The sequence below is a fragment of the Callospermophilus lateralis genome, chromosome 3, assembly GCF_048772815.1.
Source record: "Callospermophilus lateralis isolate mCalLat2 chromosome 3, mCalLat2.hap1, whole genome shotgun sequence".
Classification (NCBI taxonomy): domain Eukaryota; kingdom Metazoa; phylum Chordata; class Mammalia; order Rodentia; family Sciuridae; genus Callospermophilus; species Callospermophilus lateralis.
This window is the reverse complement of record NC_135307.1, coordinates 174909303-174935841: the sequence shown is the minus strand read 5'-3', so window position 1 is coordinate 174935841 and position 26539 is coordinate 174909303. Positions and strand designations below refer to the sequence as shown.

The 26539-nt window shown below is 59.0% G+C and overlaps 1 protein-coding gene across 1 annotated transcript; it reads right to left on the bottom strand.

Moving 5' to 3' along the window:
• Nucleotides 1-1767: 1767 nt before the first annotated feature.
• Nucleotides 1768-20803, bottom strand: Bpifb1 (BPI fold containing family B member 1). Its single transcript, XM_076849473.1, has 17 exons — nucleotides 20689-20803; nucleotides 18769-18904; nucleotides 18004-18111; nucleotides 17373-17522; nucleotides 17046-17127; nucleotides 13437-13493; nucleotides 12599-12651; nucleotides 12081-12241; nucleotides 11619-11704; nucleotides 10091-10270; nucleotides 9251-9304; nucleotides 8881-9039; nucleotides 6576-6643; nucleotides 5800-5845; nucleotides 4768-4831; nucleotides 3803-3879; nucleotides 1768-1887 (listed from the first exon to the last, which is right to left on the bottom strand). Exons 1-17 carry the CDS (start codon nucleotides 20801-20803, stop codon nucleotides 1834-1836), a joined length of 1650 nt encoding a protein of 549 aa, XP_076705588.1. The 3' UTR covers nucleotides 1768-1833.
• Nucleotides 20804-26539: the final 5736 nt, after the last annotated feature.

Here is a 26539-nt window from a genome sequence, read left to right as displayed (position 1 = left end):
TGCCAGTTATTGTAAGGCCAATGAGGGCCAGGCCCGCCCCACCTGGTTACCCGAGGTCTTCTCTGTGACGCAGGAGGATGTGCGGGCGTCACTTGGTGTTTGCTCCGGCTGCGAGACTCAGAAGTAGGGCCTTCTCTCTCCCCAGGCCCAGGAAGGTGGCGGGGCCTTGGAGCCTCCCTCTGGGGACTCCTGCCGCGGGCTCCACGGGTGGCTGGTGTTCCCTGACCATACGGAAACAACGGTCCCTCTCCTGAAGATGCCGCTTACCCACCAGCCCCTAGCAAGTCCCAGAGGTCGTGTGGTCAGACCCGGGGTCCTCGGCCATGGCTGCTTGGAGAAGGACCCCCACGTCCTGGCTCGGCTGTGGGGTGGAGCTGCTCACTCTGGGCTGGAATGGGGGCCCCTTCACTGGAGCAGACGGGGCCAAAGACGAGAACCCTGTCCCTTCTCCCAGGCCCTTGGCAGCCCCCCGCCTGGGTGGACGGATCTGGTAGGACCCCGGGGAGCCAACAAGACCTGTCCAGACCAGGAGACGGACCTCTGCCTCCTTGAGGTTCAAACCCAGATTTAAAAGGATTTAGAAAACCAAAAACCCAAACCAGGACGTGATGGGTCTGAGCAAGGTCCTCCGGGTCCTCCAAGGTGGCGGGGCTGGGGGACCTGGGTCTGGGCACAGGCCTGGTGCTCAGGGACTGCTCCGGGCTGGCCCACACTGGGGGCTGGCATGGGACCGGCCCTGGCCGTCCCTGTGCCTGTCGGCCGGGCCCATCGTGGGGACTGGACGGAGCCTCGCCGGCTGCCCTGGGCTGAGCGGTCCTCTCGTGTGTGTGTCCTGGGACTGAGTAACAGGTAGCCGCTCCCCAAGGCCACGCCGCGCCACTCTTCCTGTCAGGCCCCCATGGAACTGAAGTGCTCTGGGTACCCGGGGGAGAGCAGGGGCCCTTCTGTCTGTCCTGAACCTCCTGGGGCCTCGGGGGGCCAGGGAGACAATGGCAGTCACCACTGCCTGAGTGGGAAGGGTGCTTGGTGATAAGGCCCCGTACCCCAAGGCCAGCAACAACAGTGACGATGGCGTCACCCACAGATGACACTGTCTGAGTGCCTACCGTGGGCCTGGCACTGTTTGCTCTCATTCATTTTATTTAAGGTACTGGGAGTTGAGCCACACCCCAGCGCCATCCCCCTTTTACAATATTTTACTTAGAGACAGGGTGTCGCTAAGTTGCTGGGGCTGGCCTCCTACTTGTGATCCTCCTGCCTCAGCCTCCCGAGTCCCTGGGATTACAGGCAAGTGCCACCGTGCCTGATGCAACTGTTTTCTCTCATTTAAATCTGAACCACAACCCTCCAAGGCCAGGACTATGATTGTCCCCATTTTACAGAGAAGGAAACTGAGGCTCACAGAGGGGAAGCCACATTTCAGGATCAAAGAGGGGCCAGAACAGAACTCGAAGCCTGGTTGGCTTGCCTCTGGGGCCTGGTGACACACCACGCCACTAAGATCAACAGAATGTGTGTCCCCACCAGACAAGCCCACCACAGATGTGTTGAGGGCAGGCGGGGAGACGGGGCCTTCTAGCGCCTGAGCCCGGGCAGTGGTCAAGACGGCTGACCCATCCTCACGGGGACTGATGTCACCCAGACCCAGCTAAGGCGCTGCCCAGACTGGCGGGTGTGCCTGACCGTGACCCCGGTGTAGCTCGGGCGGCCGACTCCTGTGCTGGGACAGTCACACTCCAGACAGCAGGGGCCACAGAGAAGTGTTTATTGATCACGGAGAGGGACACTCCCAGCTGGGGACCAGCCTGCGCTGGACGGCCGCCATCCACGTCTTCACCGGGAGACGGGGAGGGCCCAGGAGGTGGCCGGGGCGAGCACCAGGGCGTCCTGGGATCGGAGAGGAAGAGTCAAGGCGTTGACTTATTTTTACCTCCCGCCCTTCCCAGGTTGGGGCTGGTTTTGTCTCCATGAGGTGACTGCTGGCCCCGGGGGACAGGACCCTAACTCCCTCCTGCAGAATTCTTGGAAGGGCCAGAGGGGAACACTTGTGTCGCACAGGGGATGTGTCCACGTGCAGTGAGTCTTGTAGGACCGCTGTCCCCAAGCCCTGCCTGCCACCAAAACTCTCCAAGAAGTTTTATAGAGTGTAGACTCCAGGCTGTGAACCCACTGGGGTCAGGCAGCTCGATTTACTTTTTATCTTTTGGTTCCAGGGATTGAACCCAGGGACACTTAGCCACTGAGCCACATCCCTGCCTTTTATTTATTTATTTATAAATATTTTTTTAGTTGTAGTTGGACACAATATCTTTATTCATTTTTATGTGGTGCTGAGGATCGAACCCAGTGCCTCACACATGCCAGGTGAGCACTGTTCCACTGAGCCCCATCCCCATCCCCAGCCCTTTTCATGTTTTATTTTGAGACAGGATCTTGCTAAGTTGCTTAGGGCCTCACTAAGTTGCCCGGGTTGGCCTCAAACTTGTGATCCTCCTGCCTCAGCCTCCTGAGTTGCTGGGATTACAGGCGTGCACCACCACGCCTGGCATCCAAGATTTTATTACAACCATTTTAAACATCCAGTAAAGCAGATGTCCACTTATCACCTGGATTCTTACCCAGACCGACATGCCTGTCCTTTTATTCATTCTTCTTACTAGATTTTAAGATACATGACATTGTGAAACTATAGAAAGGAAATCGAGGTACTGCTGGCTGGGAACGGTCGGGCAGAGCAAGACAGGAAATGTGGACAATAATGTGAATAATGAACTGAACTCTGTGGCTTCTCCAGGGTTAAATGACTCTGGAATTCAGTGGTCATGGTCAACGGCTTTGGGCAAGTCAGGGCCAATGAGAGTCAGAGTTTGGTGCAAAGCACCTCTGAAGCCCTACGATGGACACTTTGTCACTGAGGGTTGGGGACAAGGTCTTTCTGGATTTTCTTAAGTGCTAATGATTCTGTTTTCAGCATTTTCCCCTCAAGAGTGGAATCAAATCTCAGAGAAGCCAAGGTTTCTGACTGTTTTGTCCACTGTTGTGATCAGTGCATACATGCAGCTGGTGCTTAATAAATGCCTGCTAGCTGGCTGGCCAACAGAAAGGGTCACCCCACTGACAGTGGCTCATACAGAGGTTGGGGTCCAAGGCAGGGGTTATGAGGAGAGGTGCCGAAGGGTGACGTTTGGGGTAAGGGCTGTGACAGCCCATCTCCCAGATGATGCCAAGGAGAGTCACTTGCTCACAGGTATTTCTGGAACAACTAGTGTGTACCAGGCCTTGCTGACAGCACTGGGGACAGAGGCATGGACAGGACAGACATCATCCTGATGCTCGTGGGCTGAGCCCATTTGGCCACAGGAGCTGTGTGTGGATGCTGCCTCACATCTGGGCCTCCTTCCTTACCTTTCTGCCTCAGGGCCTTTGCACACACTGTCCACTCTGACAGGATGCTCCACTTCCTCTTGACCATCCCTCTCTCCTTGGCCTCACGCTCTCCTCTGAGCCTGCTCTACTTTCCTTCTTGGCCCTTCCCTACTTGGCCTGATGTGAAATATTTATGGGTTTACGTGTCTACAAACGGGGGTGGGCGGGTTCATTTCCGGGGCCTTCCCCCCTCACAGGCAGCTGTGCCGTGGGGTGGGCCTTCGGAAACGACTGACGACTGAGCAGTGGATGAATAATGACAATCTGTAGATGAGGAGGGGGGACCCTGGGAGGGGCAGGGACTTGCCCAGGTCGCCCCACAGGGGACCAGCAGGGCGGGGACTGGAGGGCAGCCCCTCGGTCCCGTGTCACTCACCTTGGTCACACACGGCGTCACTGACTTGTATCCTAAGGCCTTCGGTATCAACATGGGGATCCCAGTTCTTAATTTGCCTGGAACGATAAATGTGGTCAGAGGCTGGGGCACGGGTGGGCCTGGCAGTGCCAAGCAGGCTCTGGCACCAGCTTCCGGTTGCCCCCAAGTGAGCCCCTCACATCCTCCATCCTCCTGCTCAAGAACCCTCATGGGCTCCCTCATCCACGGCTAATAAAGTGAAGTTGAAGCTGGTGCGCTGGTGCACGCCTGTCACCCCAGAGGCCTGGAGGCTGAGGCAGGAGGATCAAAAGCTGGGGGCCAGCCTTAGCAACTTAGTGAGGCCCTATGCAACTTAGCAAGACCCTGTCTCAAAATAAAAATAAAAAGGGCCGGGGGTGTGGCTCAGGGAGTGGTCAGGCACCCCTGGGTTCAATCCCTGGTGCAAAAAAAAAAAAGAGTGACATTGAAATGGTGATGCTGGTTTAGGTCACAAACTCTCCCACCCACTCAACGTGGGGCTTGGGGTCATTTTCTCCCGCTACCCCTGCTGGTGACGTAGCTATGGCACCAGCAGCAGCGATGCTAGGAAAGGCCGAGCAGTGAATCAGCCCCGCTGCCCAACACGCATGGTCCTGTTGGTGCCTCGGGGAGCCGCTCTGACTCTCCCATTGCACTGGTGCAGAGACTGAGGCCCAGGAGAACCGAGCAGCCTGTCTGAGACCAGGCAGCCGGCACGAGGGGCTAGGACTTGACCCAGGCCTGCTGCCCCTCGAGTCTGCTCCAGGACCTGGGTGTGCTGCCCGCCCTGCGAGGCCCGTCCCTGCGCCCTGGTACTGGCTCTAGTGAAGGGCGGGGCTGGGCGGCTGAGGTGGGATTTGAACTAGGACCTGAAGGTGGTGGGAGATGGAGAAAAGGGACCCCAGGTGAGGACACAGGAGAGGGGAGCAGGCGGCAGAGGGACGCACCGTTCTCGGTTATCAGCAGCGCAGAGTTGAGGATCTTGGTGACGATGTCTTTGAGAAGCTCAGGCTGCGAGAGAGAAGGGACCCGTCACCCCGGCTGAGCCCCAGGTCCTCCTGGCCATTCCGGTGGGTGCGGGTCAGCCCCAGGGTGAGGGCAGGGCCAGAGACCCTGGAATCTCAGGTCCCCTGCGAGTCTGAGCTGCAGAGGATGCCGCGGCCGCACAGACGGGACGAGGAAGGACTCAGGGCCCAGGGTCTCTGCAGGTGGAGGGTCAGGTGCACCCCACCCGGGGCTCCATCCACCGCTCTATCAGATGATCCAAGGGAACCTGGCCCTGCCTGGCCTGCGTTCCTGACTTCTAGGGAATTCAGAGCCCCACGGGCACACAGAAATGTCCTTGTTTTAAAATATTGATTAAAAAACAAAACAGCCAGGGACGGTGGCCCAGGCTGTGATCCCAGGGGCTCAGGAGGCTGAGACAGGAGGATGGTGAGTTCAAAGCCAGCCTCAGCAAAAGTGAGGTGCCGAGCAACTCAGTGAGACCCTGTCTCTAAATAAAACACAAAATAGGGCTGGGGATGGGGCTCAGTGGCCGAGTGCCCCTGAGCTCGATCCCAGGTACCAAAAAACAAAAACAAACAACAAAAAAACATAAAGATCAGAGAAAACATCAGAGAAGATTCAGCGAGTGTGAGATCGCTGGTGCAGCTGGACCCCGCCGGCAAACGGGGTCCGAGAGAAGGGGCTGCCCGGGTTCCTGGGGTGGGTCTGGCAGGGTCTGAGGCTGGGAGTGGAGGGGTTTGTTTCCTGACACAGGGTCAAACTTCTGCTGCAGGAAAGCACACGGGGGTGTCCCCACGGCCGACAAGCAGATGCCCAGCCAGCGCCCACAGAGCTGGGGGCTTGGGCAGGTGACCCGCAGGTCCCGCGCTGTTGAGGTCTCATCTGAAGCTAGTCCTGGGCAATGTCTCTTTGCAGAATGGGCCACTCTGGCGGGAGCCCCTGTGGCCTTGGGGACGACTGTGGACACTTACGTTGAATAGTTTAATGTCCGAGTTCATCAGTACGATCCGCTCGGTTCTGCAACAAAAGATGCCCGTGAGGTGACCCCGGGAACCCCAGCTGTGCGGCCACCGGCTACTTACTGAGCACCTGCTGTGTACCAGGCACGGTGCAGGCCCCAGTGGAGGTGCCGCTCCAGGATACACACAAGAGCCCCACAGGGAACCCCCGGTGGCTTGGGGAGCCCAGGCCTCCTAGAAGGTCCCCTTGCTCCGGGTTCAGGGTTGTGGCTGTGGAGGGAGGCCAAGCCCAGCGCGGCCAAGTGGTCTGATGTCTATGTTGCAGCAAGTTTTTAAACTCCAGCCTCGTGGGAACTGATCAAAACTCGCCCCGAGCCTGGTTTATCCTGCGAGGCTCCAGTGCACGACTCTGAACTTGCTCTAGGGCAGAGGAAGGTGGTGGGACGGGGGACAACTGCAGGGGCACAGAGGCACTTCTGTGCTGGGCTCCAAGGGCTGTCGCTGCTGCTGCCTTGGAGGTGTCCAGTCTGGGCTGCCCGAGGCCTGGGGACGGTGCCCCGCAGGCCGATCCTGAGCAGGGCTGGCTCACCCCGAGGCTGCTGGGAGGCCCTTCCCTGTCCTTCCCTGTCCCCTGCATTCAGTGGTCGGTGGCAGGAGATCCAGCAGGGCACTTGCCGCCCAGCCTGGGCAGCACCCACTGAGCTCCACCTCTGGGCACTCAGGCCCACGGTCGGGGTCGGGGGAAGCGCTCATTTCGGCTGTAGGAGCTCCGCGGCGATGCACCTCACCTGATGTCATTAAAGCTGAGCACAAGTTGGTCACCTTCGGTGTAAAACTGAGCTTCTGATTTCGCTTCCTGCAACAAGAGAAGCCACACTCTGTCCCTCTGAAGAGGGTGTGGGGTGGGGGGACCCGAGGAGGCTCTGGGGTCCAGCACACCTGGTCTGGACCTCAGCGGCTGGCCCCTCGGGAGAGGGTTTGCTCTCTCTGGGCCTCACTTTCCACATCTGTGAAACGGGACAGTACTTGTCTCCGCTGTCCCCACCCAACAGATGACAGCACAGCATGTCTCAGGGATGACGGCGAAGATGAGCACGGGCTCAGTGTCAGCAAAGCTTGAGGGTCCTGGTTTCTCTCTCCTCTGATCCTGTCCCCCTGCCTGGGCCTGCTCTTCCCTACGGCACAGGCGAGGAAACTGGGGACAGACAGGACCAGGAAGGCCCTGCTGCCTGTTAGCCAGGGTTAGTGTCACTGGACTGTCCAGAAGCCACGCTAGCCCCAGTACGGGGCCCAGGCCTGCATCCACTGGATCCCGGGGCCCGGGAATGAGCTGGTCCACAGGTCGGGCATGGCGGCCTAGGGGCCCGCATCCTGGACCTTCACAAAGACCAGGCTGACCCCTTGCCTTCAGGCCACCCCAGGCCAGGGGTCAAGTTGATGCCCATCTCTCTATTTTTTGTACCAGGGATTGAACCCAGGGACGTGTAACCACTGAGCCCCATCCCAGCCCTTTCCATTTTTTATTTTGAGACAGGGTCTTGCCAAGTTGCTGAGGGCTTCACTCAAGGGCTGAGGCTGGCTTTGAGTTTGAGATCCTCCTGCCTCAGCCTCCAGAGCCACTGGGATCACAGGTGTGTGCCATGGCGCCCGGCAGATGCACATCTTAGGCCCCGTATCTGGGACTGGCCTCGCTTCTGGACTTTCCAAGGACACTGACACGGGCTGACTGCAGGCTGTGCCGGGGACCCAGCTGAAGGACAGTGTCACCCGAGCCTCCTTTAACAACCAGGCGCTGGCCGGCTCCTTGTGAAGCTGGGCACAGGTCTCCGCTGCCCAGCGCCAGCCATGAGTTCTGCCTCATCTCTGACCTTCCCTGCCCCTGGGGGTTGGCCACTAGAGGTCACAGCTGTCCCTTTCCTGGGGCATTTCCCTTGCTTGAATGGAGCTGCCTTGCTGGGAGGCTCTGTGACCCCTGCCCCTGGGCTGGTGGCCAATGGTGACTGATGACCGGTGAGAAAGCTGCCTTCTGGCCTCAGTGGGTCTCAGCGTGCTGCCCTCCAGGCCCCTTCTGGGGTCAAGCCGTGGACTCTCCAGCGGAGACCCGTCTTTGCTCAGACCCTCCCCTGCCCTGATCTGCTTCTTTCAGTAAATCACCTCTCCTGGGGCCTCCTGCTGGGCTTGTCCTCCCACGATCCCCACCCCACGTCCCCCAGCGCCCCCCACGGGCCAATATGAGTGTCTGAGATCTGAACTGCTGGGGCTGCTGACGACGTCAGGTAAGAACTGCCTTGGAGCCGGGCCCAGTGTGCACACCTGAAATCCCAGCGGCTCAGGAGGCTGAGGCAGGAGGGTCATGAGTTCAAAGCCAGCCTTAGCAACAGCGAGGCACTAAGCTACTCAGTGAGACCCTGTCTCTAAATAAAATACAAAATAGGGCTGGGGATGGGGCTCAGTGGGTGAGTGCCCCTGAGTTCAATCCCTGGTACCAAAAAAAAAAAAAAAAAAAGAACTTCCTTGGAGATCATTTACTCCCGTTTAGACATCGGGAGAGGACTTATCCTTCCCTCTCTCTGTGCGGTGTAGATGGAGTCAACTTCCAATCCCCAGCTGGTGTGCGCTCCACGTCAGAAAATTTCCATATTTCATTTTCCAGACTCCACAGGCACATGACCTATGCTCAGCCAATGAGACTCATCCCTGAGACATTTGCTGGAGCTACTGGGAAAGAGAAGCTCCTCCTGCTGGGACTGGGAAGTTGATAGGGGCCTGAGGCAGCTGGGGGTGCTTCCACAGCAGACAGTCTGCCTGAGGCTGGAGGCAGCACAGATGAAGATGAAATTGTTTGAGCACCTGGATCCAGCTATTCCTGAAGCCAATCCCTTCTGGACCTTTCAGTTATATGAGTGAATACAACTCCTTTTTGTGCCTGTGAGTCAAGTTTCTGTCCAAAGATCCCTGACTAATAAAGTCACAAGGTCAGAGTTGGGTCCCCAAAGCTCCTGACTCTTGGTTCAGAGCTGCCCCTCTGGGTGACAAGAGTGGTGAACAGGAGAGCCCCAGGTTGCCACCCGTGCCACACACAACCACACTCACGATGCCCAGGGTGAAGAGCGGCCGTTGGGCTTTGTTGGTGGGAAACAGGTCCAACACGATCAGCTGGGCTGCCTGGGCGCCGTCCTGGCTCAGCAGCAGCTGGGGGGTCTTCCGAGTCTGGAACTTCACCAGCTGTGTGCGGTCCAGCTTCTCTGCGGCCTGGAAGGACAGCGGACAGCGTGGGACCTCCGAGGGCCTCTGGAGGCCCCAGCCCCCGCCCTTCAGGTGCACAGGGATGAAACTCTGTGATCATTTGACCTAAACGACCTGACTAGACAGAACCCTCTGGGGCCGGTGGGGGGAAGACCACAGTGACCTCTGGAAGCCTCTGGCAGCGAGACCCGCGCGGCTGCAGGTGTGATCGACCCACCTCTTCACTGATCTCCTTGATGCTCGACTTCAGCTCCTTGGCCAGGTCAGGGAGCTGTGGACGAGAGGAGGCCAGGGCGGTGGGCTGCACCCCACTGCTGGGAGGAAGGTCTCCCAGAACCCCTCAGCCCCAGGCCACGTGTCTGTCAGTGGCGCAAAAATACCCCCTGGGTCAGCCGCCCTGGGGCCTGGGGTCCCTGGTGACCTTCCGGCCGTGGTTGGTGGTGGCTGGGGTCTGCCGGCCACTCCTCGCTCCCAGAAGACGCTCAAAAGTGACTCCAGTGCCTGCTGCAGCCACAAATGTGATCGCTGGTGACCACTGACCATCTGTTCACTGTCCCAGCCCCGAATCCTGAGCGTGGACCCTGAGGACTTGGCATGTGTCCTCTGTCCGCAGAGCAGGACCTGCCCCCTCCAGAACTCAGCCCAGCCTTTCCCTCTGGACCTCGGCTTCCCCAGCAGCTCCACCGAGGAGGTGGCCGCGGCCGGGCTCCAGCCTTCTGTGCTGATCCCAAGGTGGCATCTGGGCTCGGTGGCCAGGAGGGCCAGATCCGTCAGGGAAGTCCGCCACAGGTCACATAGTGGGGAACAGCGGCAGAACCGCCGTCCCTGGACCACTCAGAGCTACAGTGCCCTTCGCCCCCCAGGACTCTTTGGTAGAGGAAATATGTGCTTCAGACTCCAGGCCAGAGCCCCATGTCACAGAGGTTTCCCGCTCGGAGCTGGAGGTCAGAAGGAGGGATACGACCACACCTGTCGGGGCCAGGGAGCCTCGCGTCCCCTGGGGTCCAGCAGACGCTGCCGCAGCAGGGGCCCCAGCTCCATCCCCACCCAGGCTTACCACATAGTCCAACAGGACCGTGAGTTTATCCGGAGGGAGCAGAACAGCCACCACCGCATTCAGGAGATCCTGCCTCATGACGAAGCTGAACGGGGAGCAGTCCAGGGCGGGCATCACCAGGGACACCGAAGAGTCGTTGAGCCAGTTGGTCACCTTGCTCTGGGAGTCCAGCAGCTTGGCCTGAGAAGACACGGGGCAGGAGGGAGTTGGGAACCTGAACTGCACAGCTCGCCCAATGACAACCTGGCAGGAAGTGACACTGCTGTGACTCAAATGTGTCCCCCAGAGTTCATGTGTCGGAAACAATCTCCAGCGCAACAGGATTGAGAGGCAGGGCCCTACAAGGCGGTTAGGTCACGACTGATGGGTCACTGATGTTTTCGCCAGCGCGGGCTGTGAGGGAAGTGAACTTGGCCCTCTGTTGCTTTTGCTGTCTTGCCCTTCGGCCTTCCGCCATGGAGTGATGCAAGCTTGAAAGCCCTTGCCGGATGCCGACACCGTGCCCTGGGACTTCCCAGTTTCCAGACCATGTGTAAAAATGAACTTAAAGTGTTTATAAGTTATTCAGTCTCAGGTGCTTGTTATCACAACACAAAATGGACTCAGACACCATTCAGCCTGTTTCCCTTTTTGCATCTGTTGTCAGGAATCTTAGCTTGGAATTCAGTGCCTTGCTGTAGACACTGAGTTATGCCAGGGGTCTGGCAATATCTATGCCACCTGAATGATCTCTGGATTTTGTTTTAATTTAAGAGTTGGGGTCTTGTTCTATGCCTAGGCTGGCCCTGAACTACGGGGTTCAAGTGATCCTCCTGCCTCAGCCTCCCAAGTAGCTGGGACTTTAAGCATGTAGTGCCATGCCTTTCAATTGGAATATCTTATTTTTCACATATTTCAACTTCTCAGACACCTCAAATCCTTTCAATGAGGGGATAACTCAAAATTGCAACAAAATGGGTGGAAATATTGGATGCTGCAGTTCTCCAAAGGATTCCTCAGAACTATTCGGGATTTACCCCAGTGAGCCTTACCCTTCGGGGAGTCCACCCCCAGATGGGTGTGCATCTCCATTTTTTTAGAGGACAGTTACTGGGAACTTCCTGTCAGGTCCTCTGTGGTCTCATTTTATTCTCTCCTCAGTGACTATTAGTATTTACCTTTACAGCTAAGGAAACTGAGGTTCAGAGAGGTGAAGAAACTTGCCCAATATCACACAGCCAGGAAGTCACGGAGCTGGGAAACTTAGGTCTGTGTGATCTTCCAGGATGCCTCTCTACTCTGAGCTCTGGTTTCAATGTTGCCAGAGGTCCCCACATGGGCAGGACTGTTCAGGGTCAGGGTCGGGAGTGCTCCTGGGTGCATATTCTGTGTCTGGTCTTTAGGTTCCCCTCCTGGTCCTCTCCCTCAGAATCCTGTTCAGGTGCTGTGACTTCTAAACCAGGCCGTGTGCCCTGAGAGAGAGCAGGGTCTTCTCCCCCAGCCGTCTGACCCCGGGTGGTCAGGGAAGAGCAGTAAGGTCCCGGCTCACCTGCAGGTTGAGCTGGATGACATTGCCCTCGATGTCGGTCGACACAAGGTCAAACAGCAGGCCTCCCGGCCGCAGGGGGATGGGCACTGCTCGGGGAGAAGAGAGATCTGTGAGGGGGAGCACTGGGCAGGGTGCGGTGCCAGTGCTAACCCTGTAAACCTGTCAGCTGTCATCCCCATGGTCACCTGAGGAGGTGGGTCCTGTTACTACCGCCCTTTACAGAAGGGGAAACAGGCACAGAGCAGCGACACGAAGTGCCCGGTCGTCCTGGGAGCAGCTTTGGATCCAGGCTGTCTTATGTCAAACCTGAACTGCTGCTTAGAACTCTCCGCTCGCCCACCCGACGGTACCCAGCACTGTCCAGGGCGCAGCTGGACGCCAGGTCACTGGCGTTCGCCTCGGGATGCCCCCCATGGCCACCAGGTGGCGGTGGCGTCTCATCTGCCCCCTGGGATCCCTGACCTTGACTCTGACCATGGGAGCCAGGAGCCACACAGACTTGGGTCTGAGCTTGGGTGAAACGGTCTCTTCCCGCCTCTGAAGGGCCCTCTGTCTGTCCTCCCGTTTTCTTTCCCGTGGCGCCAGGCCTCGCGCCTGCACGGAGCCCAGCCCCGCCCCCGCCCCTCCCCCGCCCCGCCCCGCCCAGGCCCCGCCCCGCCCCACCCCGCCCAGGCCCCGCCCCCGCCCAGGCCCCGCCCCCGCCCCCGCCCCGCCCCCGCCCAGGCCCCTCCCCCGCCCCCGCCCAGGCCCCGCCCCCGCCCCCGCCCCGCCCCGCCCAGGCCCCGCCCCGCCCCACCCCGCCCAGGCCCCGCCCCCGCCCCGGCCCCGCCCCGGCCCCGCCCCGGCCCCGCCCCAGCCCCGCCCCCGCCCCCGCCCCCGCCCCCGCCCCGCCCCAGCCCCGCCCCCGCCCCGCCCCCGCCCCGCCCCGTGTCCTCCTGGTAAAGCGGGATCTAATGAGTAACCCCCAAACTGAATCACACCGGCTGGCAATGGGAAGAATCGGGTCCAAGCTCCCCCCTGTCGCCGGTTTCCCCTGGGGGCAGGACAAACCACCTCATTGCTCTGAGCCTCGGTTTCCTCGTGTGCGAAGTGGGGCGACCACGGGCCGAGGGAGAGCAGCCGCCCGCGGCCGGTCCCTCAGCCGATGGCCTCTGGCGTCAAAGCGCCTCTGGTCCATCTCCTCGCCCTGGCCGCCCTTTGAATGGGCCTCTTTAGATCCCAGGTGCTAGAATTTTCTTCTTGCCTGTCAATTGCCACTCCGCGGGGACTGAGCGGGGCCGACTTCGGGATGGGGGTGGGCAGAAGCCCCGTCCCCCCAACTCTGCTCTGGGGCAGGAGGGTGACCGCCCTCCCTGGTGCCTGTCTTGGCTCCTCCCTGTTCCCCCTCTCTAGTAGCACACGGTGGTCGCTGTGTTGTCCACCCGCCCCCGCCCCCCTCCACCCCGTCCATCTGTCACTCAGCCAGCACTTGTGAGTCCCTCTGGGTGCCAAGCAGGGCACCTGCTATGTTCCTGGAACCTTCAGTAAACTTTTAATTCTCACCTACAGTCCTATAAAGTAGGGAATGTAAGCTCCATTTTACAGATGGAGGACTGAGGATAAGTAGGTGGACGTCCCCAAGGTCATGGAAGAGCAGAGATTTGAACTTGGGTTCATCAGGGGTCCCGCAGGCCTCCCTAGAACCTTGCGGAGTCATGGATTCCTCCCTGCTGGTCCTCTACCAGTGGGCCTGGGGAGGCCTGGTGAAGGCAGAGGCTGGAGGCTACCCACCTAGGTCAGGGAAAAGTTAGGGGAGGGAGCCGGGCACCTACCCCTCACCAGCTTCAGGAAGTCTTGGAACATGTCCTTGAAGGCTGCCTGGATCACAGGACACAGCTGTAAGAGCAAAACGGGCTCCTTCAGCCGGGAGGCAGAACCCAGCCCCATAGCCACCTGGTTCTCCACTCCCCGGCCTTCCCTGCTGCTCAGAATCCACTGCAGGGCCCTGAGCCACCTGGGACCCTTGGCAGTGTTGTGACCTTTGCCCTGTGTCTTGGTGTGCCTGGCAGTCCAGCTCCCCTCCCAGAGCGCCTTGTCTCATTCACAGGTTTTCCTTAAAGGAAGTAAACAATTTGGTTATTCACAGAATAGATCCTCACCAAGTCCCTTCTGGAACAGCTCAGCCCCCATGACAGTGTGACCCAGCGCGAGTGTTGGTGGGACCAAGTTGAGGCCCCTGCCTCTCCTATTCTGCTTAAGGGGGCTGGATAGTTGACTTGCCAGCTTGTGGGACCCAAAGGCCTGTTTCCTGCCCCGAAGCATCCTGTTTTCTGAATGGTGCTCCAAGATTGTTGAGTTCATTTTATTTTAGGTACCATTGTCCTAGTTAATCATTTCTTAATACTTTCCAGGAATGAGTGCATTTTGACTGAGGGCTTTCTTACTTTTATTTTTGGTACTGGGGATTAACCCAGGGGTGCTTTACCACCGAGCTACATCTCAGTCTTTTTTATTTTGAGACAGTGAGATTCTTGCTTACTTGTTGAGGCTGGACTCCACCTTGTAATCCTCCTGCCTCAGCCTCCTGAGTTGCTGGGAGTATAGTCATGGTGCACCACTCCCAGCCCACAGTGCACTTGGGGAAATGGTAACTTTTTCTATGCATCACTATTCCCTGTTCCTGACTGCTTTTACCAACCCAGAACCTAGGAGGAATTGGCTGAGAGACTCCCAGCATGTAATCTGGGGATACCTTTCCCGTGAAGAGCAGGGGATCCGCTCTCTGGCCTCCTCTGCATTTTCTCCTATAATTCCACAATTCATGTCACGAGTCTGTCTCAACCCTGGCTGCACAGTAGAGTCCTCTAGGACTCAGGGACCCACCAAGCCAATTGCATCTGAATAGGGGCGGGGCCAGTCACCCCCCCCCCAAATTTAACCCTTTGGATGGCTCTGAGGTGCAGGCAAGGCTGAGAGCCTCCAGTCTACATGGAAAAGGGCTTCTGCATTTTCCAGATGAGCCCCTCCACGCACTCACCCGCTGACTGCGAGCCTTTCCCTTCATGCCAAAGAAAATCTTGACGGGACCCTCATGGCAGAGCCAGCGAATTACGTGGGAAACCACGGTGATAAGCGGGAGGTTTCCCACACTTGGCTTTTCCCCTGAGCCACAGACAGGTCCCATGCAAAGAGCATTTTATAATTCCAAGTTCTTGCCATCTTTTCTATGTTTTTAGGTATTAAATAGGAATTTTGAGGAAAATATTCTTGGATTTTAAAATATAATGCCGGATTAGTTACATTTCCCCCCTCCCCCGAGGCTGGGAGAAAATTCGCACCTGGGCCCCACTTGAAGAATTTCCTGCCCCTGGAACCACCCTAGGCCCCAGCTGCACCACTCCCTGGCATTCGTCTAAAGAACCAAAGTCGCCTGCTCTGGTGGTCCACGCCACCTGCGGTTACAGCAGCAGGTTCACAGTAGCGAACTGCGGACCGGCCTGGGTGTCCCTCAGTGGGAGAAGGGTCAAGCAGATGTGGTCTAAGTGCGCAGTGGGGTTCTGTTCAGCCAAAAAGCAAAATGAAATGAGGTCATTTACAGGAACATGGATGGAACTTGAAACCATTGTGTTAAGTGAAATAAGCCAAATTCAGAAGGTCAAGGGTCGCATGTTTTTCTCCCATATGTGGAAGCTCAAGAGGAGAAAGGAAAAAAGTGGGGGTGGGAGGATCTCCTGAAAATCTACGGGAGATCAGTGGAAGAGAGGAAAGGGACCAGGGCGTGGGAGGAGGGGAGAGATGGGGACCTGCTGGGGACTGATACTGGGCAGATTACATTGTTGTGCTGTGGGCAGGTACAAATACCTCCCATCAACCCCCACCAGTATGTACAGCTATAAGTAAATAGATACATGAGGGTGGGGAGAGGAATTCCTGCCTTTGCATAGAAAAATAAAGGGCTTAAAAAAAAACCTCACATAAGAAAAGACAATCATATGAAATTATTCACTTTCACGTTCCCTTTAAAACCCTCCCTGGGTACATACCTTTGCTAACAAATAGGAGCCTCAAAATTCTAACAACAGCAGACCTTGGCCTTGACTTTGATGCTGCACATTTATATTAACTCGCGTTCAAAACCTCCCATCTCCTGCCTCTTTCCCTCCTCACCCTCTTCCAATAAGGTACTGCAGAAAGTAGCTTGCATTCACAAAACCAGGGTTGTTTCTTTCTTTCTTTGGTACCAGGGATTGAACCCAGGGACACTTAACCACTGAGCCACATCCCCAGCCCTTTTACATTTTTTATTATAAGACAGGGTCTTGCCAAGTTGCTTAGGGTCTCACTAAATTGCTGAGGCTGGCGAGAGTGGGAGGATTATGGGTATTTCTCTCCCCAAATCGCCTTAGCTATTATACCATCTTTTCAATTAAAAAGGTCTTATAAAAAAAAATCAACTGGTTGTCAAGGTGTTTGGCCCCCTGAGGGTGACCCACCACCATGACCGAATCTAGGCATTCACAGCAGAAATCACTGGGAATGTGATGAATCCAATTTACAAAATTTCATTTTAACTGTGACACATCAGGGGCATGGCAAATGAAAGTCCCCTATGCTTACTGACTCAGAAAAAGAAATCCAACAGGACCTGGTTGACCCAGATTGGTGCATGACAGTGGCATGCTACAGCCGGCAAGGACGTTTAAGGACAAATTGTTAAATTTTCAGGAATTTTTGAGGTGGGTGCTGAACCCAGGCATTCTTTAAAATTCAATGATATAAACTTAAAATAAAAACTTATGTTAAAATGAATTGAGCCGGGTTCGGTGCACACCTGTAAGCCCAGCGGCTCGGGAGGCTGAGGCAGGAGGTTTGCGAGTTCAAAGGCCAGCCTCAGCAACTTAGCAAGGCCCTAAGCAACTCAGCAAGACCCTGTCTCTAAATAAATACAAAGGGCTTGGGGATGTGGCTTGGGTTTAGTCTCCAGGACTCTCTCCCGGAAACAAAAGAACAGAATACAGTTTTAAATCTCACGATTCCCTAGGAGTTCTGCTATCTTTTTCAATTATCTGTTGCCCTTGAGGCTGCCTCTGTTTTAGCTCTCTGGAGGAAATGTGCCACTGTGCATCTCTGCCCAGCTCCGCTCAGTGACGTCACATTGGTAGTTTAAAAGGAGGGAGGGTCTACACCAGCAGATAAATCAGGAAGATCAGGGCGCCCCTCAAGTCCTCCAGGGAAAATCGCTAAACCATTTATCAGCACAACACTGATCAAGGCCTCCTGGCTGCTCCATTTCCTTGACTGCCCTGGGCCAGCTGGGCCAGCGTCCAAGCCATTGCCCTTGAGCTTTACTGAAGGAATTATTCAACCCCTTGGCGCCAGCTTGCAGTTCCACCCTAGTCCCACAGGGGGCGCAGCCTTCACAGTCCAGAGAGGTCAGATGCCACTCACCTGGGTCTTTACCAGTTTGGGCAGGGCTGGCATCAGGAGGCTGGTGACTTTATTCACTAAGGAGCTGACCCAGAAGGAGATCCTTGGGGAGAGGAGAGCGGGGAGATCAGGAAGGGTCAGGGAGGTTCGCCTCTCTCCTGCTAGAAAGCACCTCCCTAGAGTCCAGGGAGGAAGGAAGAGCCTCATGCACGCCAGGCGAGCGCTCTACCGCTGAGCCCCAGCCCAGGCCAGGAACCAGGAGGGACCCGTCCCCTTCTTTCTCTAGGCCTCAGTGTTCCCCATCTTTAAATGGGAGCAGGCCACGTCCTGGCGTGGCTAGAGACTCACTTGCCGAGCAGGCTGATGCGCAGGCTGCCCTGTCTGTTGAAGCAGTCGCTGAGGACCAGGGACGAGGGGCCCACCTGCTCGCTGTCCACTCTGATGAGGGCTTTCACCTCCGACTGCATGTGCATCTCCACAATGGTCTTGACCAGGGGCCTGGGGGCGGCAGCACCAAGGCCTGAGTGCCATCCTGACTGGGCCTGGTCTGAGCCACCACCATCCCCTCCTGAGCTGTCGTGGTATCTTCTAGGTGGCCTCCCTGCCTCCACTTTTGCCCCCACACAGTCTGCCTTCCCCATAGTCTGCAGAAGGATGCATTAGGAATGTTCGGCCATGTCCTGACCCTCCTGGGCTGAGACCCTCCATGGCTCCTATGCATCTCAGTGAAAGCCAAGGCCTTACCTTGGCCCCTGAATCTTGGCATAATCTGGCCTCAGTTGCCCGTTGACCTCATCTCTGGCCCCTCTCCCTGCTGCAACCCTTCTCTTTGCCATTCTTTGGACAAGATGAGTATATCCCTGCCTCAGGACCTTGGCAGTTGCTCTTCTAGGGACTATCTTTTTTAGATACTTGCATGGGGGAGGAGACTGAGTGGACCAACCAGTCAGGCCCACTGCCTGACTGAGGGGTCACTCACGTGTTGAATCCAGCTACCATGTCCAGGGGGATATTGATCACTAGCTCCTGGTCCTGGTCTGAGGGTTGGATCTGCAGCTGGGTGATGGCAGCGGAAGTAACCTTCAGCCTGGATGGGATTCGCGAGAAGTAAGAAGTAAGACAGCTGAGCGCCGTCCCCAAGCCTGCTCCCTCTCCGTCTGTCCTGTCTTTCCTGGGTGCGTGGCCAGTGACCGGACCCCAGGCCCTGTCCAGTGGCTCCTCTCCAGCCAGGTCTGGCCCATCACGGTCCTCCGCCGTGTCTGCCGCACTCGACGATGGCTCCTCGCCCTTTAGGAGGGGATCCCCGCTTCTTGGCGGACCCTTAAGACTCCCTGGGACCTGGCCCTGTGGACTCTTGCTCCTTGCTGTGGCCTCAGCCATTCTGCTCTCTGTCCCCACTCCGTGCCTTTGCCCGGGCTGGTCCCCCTTCCTGGAGGGCCACTTTCTTCACGTCTTTGGCTCAGCTGTCCCCTCTACTGGGAGGCGTCCCCCGTCCCTTCATTCTCCCCTCCCACGTCCCTCTCTGTGCCACCTCTGGCTGCTCTGGGAGCCCCTGGAGGGAGGGACTTGTCCCCTCCGCTCTCCACAGCGGGGGGACGCAGGGTCAGTGTGGCCTGAGGGCTGTGGACCCTCAGCTGAGCGGGCACCCTCTAGGCTCTCTTCTTAGCCTGTCCCCTTTCCTCTGACCCCTGGTAGTCCTGCGGGCAGGGGCGTGGGAGGAGTGTCCCGGTGCGGCTCCACTTACCAGACGACATGCTTCAGGATGGTGTCCGCCAGGCCGCTCAGCAGGCCCTGGGAGGACTCCTCCTGCATGGCGCTGAGCAGCGGCAGCTGCTGGAGTACGGCGGTGGCATTGTGAGACGTCAGCTTCTGAGTCATCCCTGGGGGCACATCCAGACTCAGGGGCCAGGAGGAGGGGCAAGAAACGGGTGGCGGGGGGCTCCAGGCCAGGGAGGGCCGTCACTCCTGACTGGGTGAGGGTGTGACCGCCCCCACTCTGACCTGGGCAGCTGTGGCCTTGAGGATGGGGACCCACCCTGAGGAGTGAGGCTGAGGGGAGGGGGGCCACTCAGACCCCAGGCTCTGCCGGGAGCCTTGGCCAGGGCGTCCAGCACGAGAGGCAGGGGGACCAGAGGCCCCGCTGGGGCAGTTTGGCCGCCCACAGGTGCTGACGATGCTGGCTTCTGTGTCCCAGGGCCTGTGGGCCAAAGCCCCTCGGGTGCTGAGCAGCCGGAGGGAGAACCAGGATCAGGGGCCGCGGTTCAGGGCCCCGGTTCTGGTCCCTCGGGCTCTCTCGCTAGCAGCCCAGGACCTTTGGTTGGGGTATAACCTCCCCCCCACCCTGTGGTGGCACTGCCTGTGGCCCTGGGCCATGGTCAGCTGAGGGTTGGGGGCGAGTTCTGTGGGCCCCTGGGGAGCTTGCAGGCCGTGTCCCAGAGAAGGTCTCCCAGGGGTTCCCTGGGACCCGCTTCCTCCAGCCGCCGCTTCCAGAGAATGTCATGGGGCCTCTGGTGGCCGGCTGTGAGCAGCACTGGCCGGGGACAGTCCAGTGTGCCTCAACTATACCGTTCCAGCCGGGTCTGGGGGCGCCCTGCCCTGCCTTCGTCCCTGGGCACCCTCTAGGCGCTCTCTCTCTTCTTAGCCTGTCCCCACTCCTCCGACCCCTGGTAGTCCTGCTCTCATCCACCTCTTGTGTGTGGGCATGGCTCTGCCCGCTGCTTGGCCCCTACTAACAGTCGCCCGGCAGGACTGAGTTCTAGGCCCCGCAGTGGCCAGGGGTCGGCCGTCCTGGGCCGTGTCCTCCTCCCCAGCTTCCTCCCTGTTGTCCTGCAGAGATCCTAGGGTCTCCTCTCAGACCCTCCAGGCGCGTCAGCTCCTGGGTCCTGGCCGTCACTGCCCACTCCAGGCTCCTCCTGGTCAGGGCTGTGCCTGGGCCTCCGCAGCCTGGCCCAGGCGTCCCCTCCCCACACCCGTCCCCGCTCTCTGCTCCCCATGCCCCTCGGATCCCGCCACCAGCCCTGGCTCAGCTCCATGGACTGCTCTGGTCCCCAAGAGCTTCAGGTGGCCCTCCAGAGCTGACGACACCCCTCTCTGGGGCCACACTGTGGGCTGTGGCCTCACTTTGTCCCCGTGTGGAGGGTTTTGCCAAAGGCACCCCCTCCCCCGCGCGCAGGACAGACCCATGGCATGGGAACTGTGCTCTTGGGGTCCGTGACACCCGCGACGACGGCCTCCTATCTGTTTTCAGAGAGGAAGTCAAGGCTCAGGGACGTGCCCAGGTCACAGAGCTGGAGAGTGACAAGGCCACGTGCGGACCCCAGGCCTCCAGGTTCCCTGTTGGGGCCGTTGGTCGAGGGCTGGGAGTGCTGGGCCTGCCAGGGAGGGTACCCTGACCTCAGGGGTCCCAGGCCAGGGCAGGGCGGGAGCGGGATCGCAGCACACAGTGGCCACATGTCCCTTCTGCAGGTCACAGGGCCCCAGCACAGTGGGCTTTGAGAAGGGGACCTGGCACAGGGGGCTCTCGAGACGGGAGGCGGCGGGGACCTCCAGTGCTGGCCCTCTCACACCCCGAGTCCTGCTCCCTTAGGGAGCCCAGGCCCCTCCTGGAGTCTGCTCCACCTGTCCCCACCTCCTGGTGGCCGCCAGAGGCTCGGCTGAGACTTACTTTCTTTGATGACGTCTGGGCCCAGGTTGAGGACTGCGGGGGTGCTGAAGGTGGCTTGAGCCAAGGTGGCAGCCAGCAGGCCACAGAGAAGGGTGGCGGTCCACCGCACGGCCATCTTCCCAGGTGTAGTTGTGGCAGATGGCAGGTGGCAGAGCCTGGGGGGACAGAGAGCCCTCCTAGTAGGGCAGGAGGCCCAGGGCAGGTCTGCGATGCCCACCAACCTGGGGAGCGTGGCCAGGAGCGGCCCCTCGCTGGGCAGTGTCGTGTGGCCGTGGAGAGTCCACCAGCCCGCAGGATGGAGGGAGGGAGGCCATGGAGGGCGCGTGGGGATGTCGGTTATTTCCCTACAGAAAACCCCCCAGCGACGGTCAGGGCGAAGCCCTCTGGCCACCCCCGGCCCAGCCCGTCAGTCCGGCACTCAGAGCCCTCCGCGGTCAGCCCCCGAGGCCCCCGCACCCTGCTTGTCTCTTCTCACTCCATCACACTCCAGCCCCTCCAAGCTGCCCGGCCTGGCATTTCCAGAATGTTCCGTTTCTGCCTGTGTCCGAGCCTGTGCTTCTTCCCAGAGGGCTTGGCTCCTTCCAAGTCTGCCTGGTGGGCTCCTATCCATCAAAGCCTGCCCAGAAGGTCACCTTCTTAATGTGTAATGGCGAGGGGACCCAGGAGGGGGGTGGCTTTGTGGAGCCAGGGAGAGACAGAGAGGAACAGACAGACAGACAGACAGATCAGGGGCTGTGGGCAAGGGAGAGGAGCTATGGGGGTTCTGTGCCCTCCTTGATACAGCGGGCCGGCGCCTGTCACCTGTCCCGAGCTCTCAGCTCACAGCCTGCGGAGCTGCCCCCTGTGGACAGTCCTGCTTGGACAGAGGCGCCCTGCGGACCCAAGCCCTTGGCTGGCTCAGCGTGTGTGCTCTTGTTGCCAAAGACAAAGGTGGCATCTGGGTGGCACAGGGTGCTGTGGCTTGGGAAGCGGGGCTCTTCTGAGACGTCCTGCTCTGACCCTGCCCCCTGACCAGGCCCTGAGCTCGGCAGGGAGGCCTTGGGCTGCTGCTCCCCATCGCGTCCCGGGTGCCCAGCACAGAGCCCGCACACAGCTAGCCGCCCACTGACGGGCACTTGGGGACTCTGGGGGGACCAGGAGTCTGATCCTCCTGTGCTGAGGAGCTCTGGGCTGGCGGGTCCCCTGTGAGCCACAGGGCCATCCTGAGCGTCAGGAGCCCGGGGATGCAGGGGGACCACCCTGCCCTTTGGCCTTCAGAGCCAGGCCCACGCAGGAGGTCTGCCTCCACCCCGCTCTGTGATGGTGGACGGGCGACTCGCCCTCTCTGTGCCTCCCAGGGTGCTCGGCTGTGAAGTGGGGAAACCGTGGTACACACACCTCGAGGCTCGGCGGAGACAAGGGTTTAATAAATGCAGCTACAACGAGGAAGGGGTCGATGGCGCTTACTGCTGATAGTGGCGTCGGAAGGAGCCGCTCGCAGTCAGGGCCAGAGGACAGAGGGGACCGCAGGCGTGCTGCTCTGCCCAGGAGCCCCGGCCACGCCACATCCCCGGCAGGAAGGCCCTGCGCTCCTCCTAGCGAGGGCCACGCCACCTCCTCCAGGAAGCCCTCTCTGACCTCCCCAGGCCCCGCCCCTGGCCTCTGGAGCCTGCGTTGGCCACGCCGGGCGTCCCTGGCTCTCTGCCTGGTCTCCTCTGTCCTCTTGTCACCCCTGCACAGCTCGGGCTCAGAGCACTGGGTGTGCAGGGCAGGTCTGTGTCACAGAGACCCCTCAGACTGTCCCCTCCCCTTATCCCGGCCCTCTGGCCTTGAGAACCAGGGAGCTGGCACCTCTCTGCCCCTGGCCCTCACCCTTGGAGGGTCCCCCTGACTGATGGCCACGCCTGTCGTCCATCCTGAACTGACCCCAACGGCGTCCCCAGAGCAGAACTACCCTGCAGCGGGGCCTGCAGCCCTGCCCTGCCCTGTACCTGGACACGCCGGGTGCTCTGCCGGTCCTCTCCTGTCCTGGGCAGTGGGACTGGAGATCTAGGCTTATATCCTGCACGTCCGGCCCCAGAGGCCACCCTGGGAGTGTGGGCGGAGGCGCCGGGCTGGGCCGAGGTCTCCAAGGTAAATATTTGTGGCTCTTGGTCAAGTGGAGCCCTTCCCAGACGCAGCCTCCGGCCTCCAGCCTCCTGAGACCAGAGAAAGGAGGGTCCCAGCTGGCGTGGGGGGTGGGGGGTGGGACTGGGGCACATGCAGCAGCTAGCCCAGGCAGTCACCCCCATGGGACATGAGAGAACAGTAACAGTGACAGGGAATGAGCACCTGGACAGGACAAGCGCCACCCCCAGCTCTACGTTTGTTACATTGGTGGGGCCTCAGCTCCATGCGGGTCGGTCGGTTGTCCTGACTGTGCCCAGGAGGGGCAGACTCCATGGCTGGCAAATGGCAGGGCCAGAATTTGAAGAACTCTGACTTTTAAATCCTCCTAGGGATGTCTACACAGCATGGTGGACACAGAGGTGTCATGAGCCAGACTGGGTTCAAATCCTGGCTCCACCATTTCCATTCTGTGTGACTCAGGGTTCAGTCAATTACATCTCTGAGCCTCAGTGTTGCCACCTGCAAAATGGGCAACTCCTAGCAGCTCTCCTGGAGTGTGGAGAGGAATGCAGTGAGGGGGGGATACCTGCCATTGAACTCAGGGGCATTCGACCACTGAGCCACATCCCCAGCCCTATTTTGTATTTTATTTAGAGACAGGGTCTCACTGAGTGAGTTGCTTAGCAGTGCACCTTTGCTGAGGCTGGCTTTGAACTTGCAATCCTCCTGTCTCAGCCTCCTGAGCCGCTGGGATCACAGGAGTGCGCCACCACGCCCGGCCAATCTCCATTAATTTAAGACCCTAAGAGCATATGTTTAAACCCCGTTTCAGCCACTTCTTTGCTGTGTATCTCTGGGCAAGGTGCTTCACCTCTCTGGGCCTCCATGACCTCATCTACAGAATGGGGACGATGGTAGCACCTCCTCCCAGCCCCTGAAGGGCATGAACCAAGGTGCTGCCCCACACACTTGGCACCGGGGCTTTCCGGCCTTCTGCAGCACCGGGCACCACCCGACCTTGGTCTCAACAGGAAGGTCGTGAGGATCTGGGAGTGGAAGGAGAAGGAGGCTCGACTGGGACTCACGGGAGCAGAGTAAGCAGCCCTGCCGCAGCCCCGTCCTGCCCACCGGGTCCCAGGCCCCGCTGGACCCTATGTCACCCTGCGGGGAGGAGGGACAGGGTGGGGAATCAGCAGCCCTTTTTAAATTTATTTATTTTGGTGCTGAGGACTGAACCCAGGGGCGCTAACCACTGGGCAAAGTCTCCAGCCCTTTTGGAGACCAGGTCCCGCTAAGTCGCTGAGGCTGGCCTTGAAGCTTGGGATCCTCCGGTCCCAGCCTCTGGAGTCCTGGGATCACAGGTGGGTGCCACTGCTCCCCAACAGTGGCCCTGGGTTTTCCTGAGGGCCTGAGGCTCAGAGAGGACAGTGACTTGCTCAAGGTCACATGACCAGGAGGGCCGCGTGCAGACCCCATCTCTGGACCACACACTGCTCTTCCCCGGGGCTCCAGGTTGGCGTTGGAGCTTCGTCCTGGTGGCGACCTGTCTGGGGCAAGTTTCTGTGGCTTAGAGCTGTGGTCATCACTGGGTCCTGTCTCCATCTGCAGGGGACCAGACGGGGCAGGGGACGTCCTGGGGTCAGGGCGAGTGATCGGCCCTGGCTCGTCCCCTCTGCTTGGTGCTGCCAAGAGGAACAAGGCCACGTCTGTGAACTGCCAAAGGCCCCAGTCCCTGAGGCGGAAGCTCCGGAGCCAGGACTTCCCGGAAGGACCCTGCTAGCGCCTTGGGCGCATCTCCAGGGAGGCACACGCCCCGCGGCAGCTCCCCGCTGGCCACGGCTGCTGCCCACGGACAATGCCCCTCTGTGGGTGCTGGAGGCTGAGCCAGGGTCTGGACCCCTGTCGGCCACTGCTTCCTGCCTCCAGACCTGGCCTGGGCTGGGGTCTGCAAGCACCAGGGACCGGCCCCCGCCCAGGCTCACTGACGCCCACGGGAGCCGGAGGGCAGCCTCTGGAGTCCAAGGCCCCACAGGCACCTGGCTCTCTGGGGGCATCTGCGGCCTCAGCAGAGTGGCTTCCTCCCTGGCTCTCCTCCTCCACTGGGGACCGACTCAAGGTCACAGAGGAGACCACAGGACCCTTGGCACCTCAGAGAATTTGGTACTTGGGAAGCCGACGGCCACCTTCGAGAGAGGGTGACTCAGAGCACCAGCTCTTCACCCTCGTAGGCCTTGGGTCGTCCTCTGCCTAGAGGGATGTCCATGATTCACTCATTCATTCCCCTTCTCTGGTCTCCTGTCTCCACCTTTGGTCCCTTTTAAAGTCCAGCTCTGCGCACAGCCAGTTAGCTCTCAAGGCGTTACTCCCCACTCCTCTGGCCTGTGAGGACTCTCCAAGGCTCCGTTGCTCTCATGTGAGAACCAGGCTCTGGGAGACCCGTCGTGGTTGGTTGCTGTTCTCCCTTCAAACTTCATCTCTCACCACTTTGCCCCTTGTGCCTTTCATTCCCACCTCAGGGCCTTTGCACATGCGGAGCCTGCTGCCATTCTCCCCTCTCCTGCCTCCGCTGGCTTCTTTTCATTTGCCAAGCCTCAGCTTCAGAGTCCCCTCCTTGGAAAGGCCTTTCCTGCTCACCTGATCCTAGCAGGGCGCTTCTTGCTGCACCCTGATGGGCACTAGCATTTGCTGGAACTGGATCTGAAAACTCATGTGTCATTCTAGGCCCTACAACGCAGCGACGGTGTGCACCAAGGATCGGGCCCTGCCATGGTGCAGCCAGGGGGCCAAGAACAGGTTCGCAGCTCTTGGGTCCCCCATGCAGGGGACACTGAGTCAGCTGGAGACAAAGGGGTCAAGAGGGCAGGAAGAACACCGGCTGATGACGGCCTTGGGCTCCCGGGTGGATTAGCCAGGCCTGCCCCGAGCAGGACAGATGCCACACTCCGGCCACATCCCACCCTCGACGCGCCCCACACCCCGCCCCAGGTCCCATGGAGATTGTGGGGTCGGTGGTTAAATCTTAAAGAGATGACGGAGTGGGGAGAAGGTCTCTTGGTGACGTGGAGTCGGCCACTCCCTGGGGCTGATTTTGGATAAGCCAGCTCTTATCTCTCGGTGTCCCCAGCTGTCAAATAAGGACGTTGTGCCCCACGTTGCCAATGCCACCAGGTGTGTGGGCTCTGCTGTCTGCACCGGGAGCCGGTCAGCGCCATGAGGCACCGCGCCGTGGGCCCAGGGCACGTGGGCTCTGCCAAGGGCGTTGCCAGAGGATCCGGAGGAGAGAGCTGCTGGACTCAGCCTGCGTCCTTAGCTATGGTCGTCCCCAAGTGGGGCCAGCTTAATGTCCAGTAACAGGCGATTCATCAAATAGACCTGGGCCACAGGTCATGCAGGGCGACCGAGCTGGACCAACACGGAAAACAGTTCCCTCTGTTTTCATGAAAAAATTTTTTTTTTTCCTCTAGAGAACATTCTGGAAGGAGTGCACCCATCAGGTAACCCTACTTGTTTTTTGATGATGTGATCCACTGGGTGGCTTTTGCCATTTTCTTGGTGTTTTTCAAAATTTAAGAAAACAAGAAAAATTCTTTTTACACTGAATATGTTTTTCTTTGTTTCTTTCTTTTTTTTTCTTTCTTTCTTTCTGCAAACAAACTCCGCGGTTGAGAGTGAGTCAACAGAGGCTGGGCAGAGGACAAGGGAGGGGGGAACCTCATGCCTCCATCTGCCCCCACCTCCTCCGGATTCCAGGGACACTTTGCTG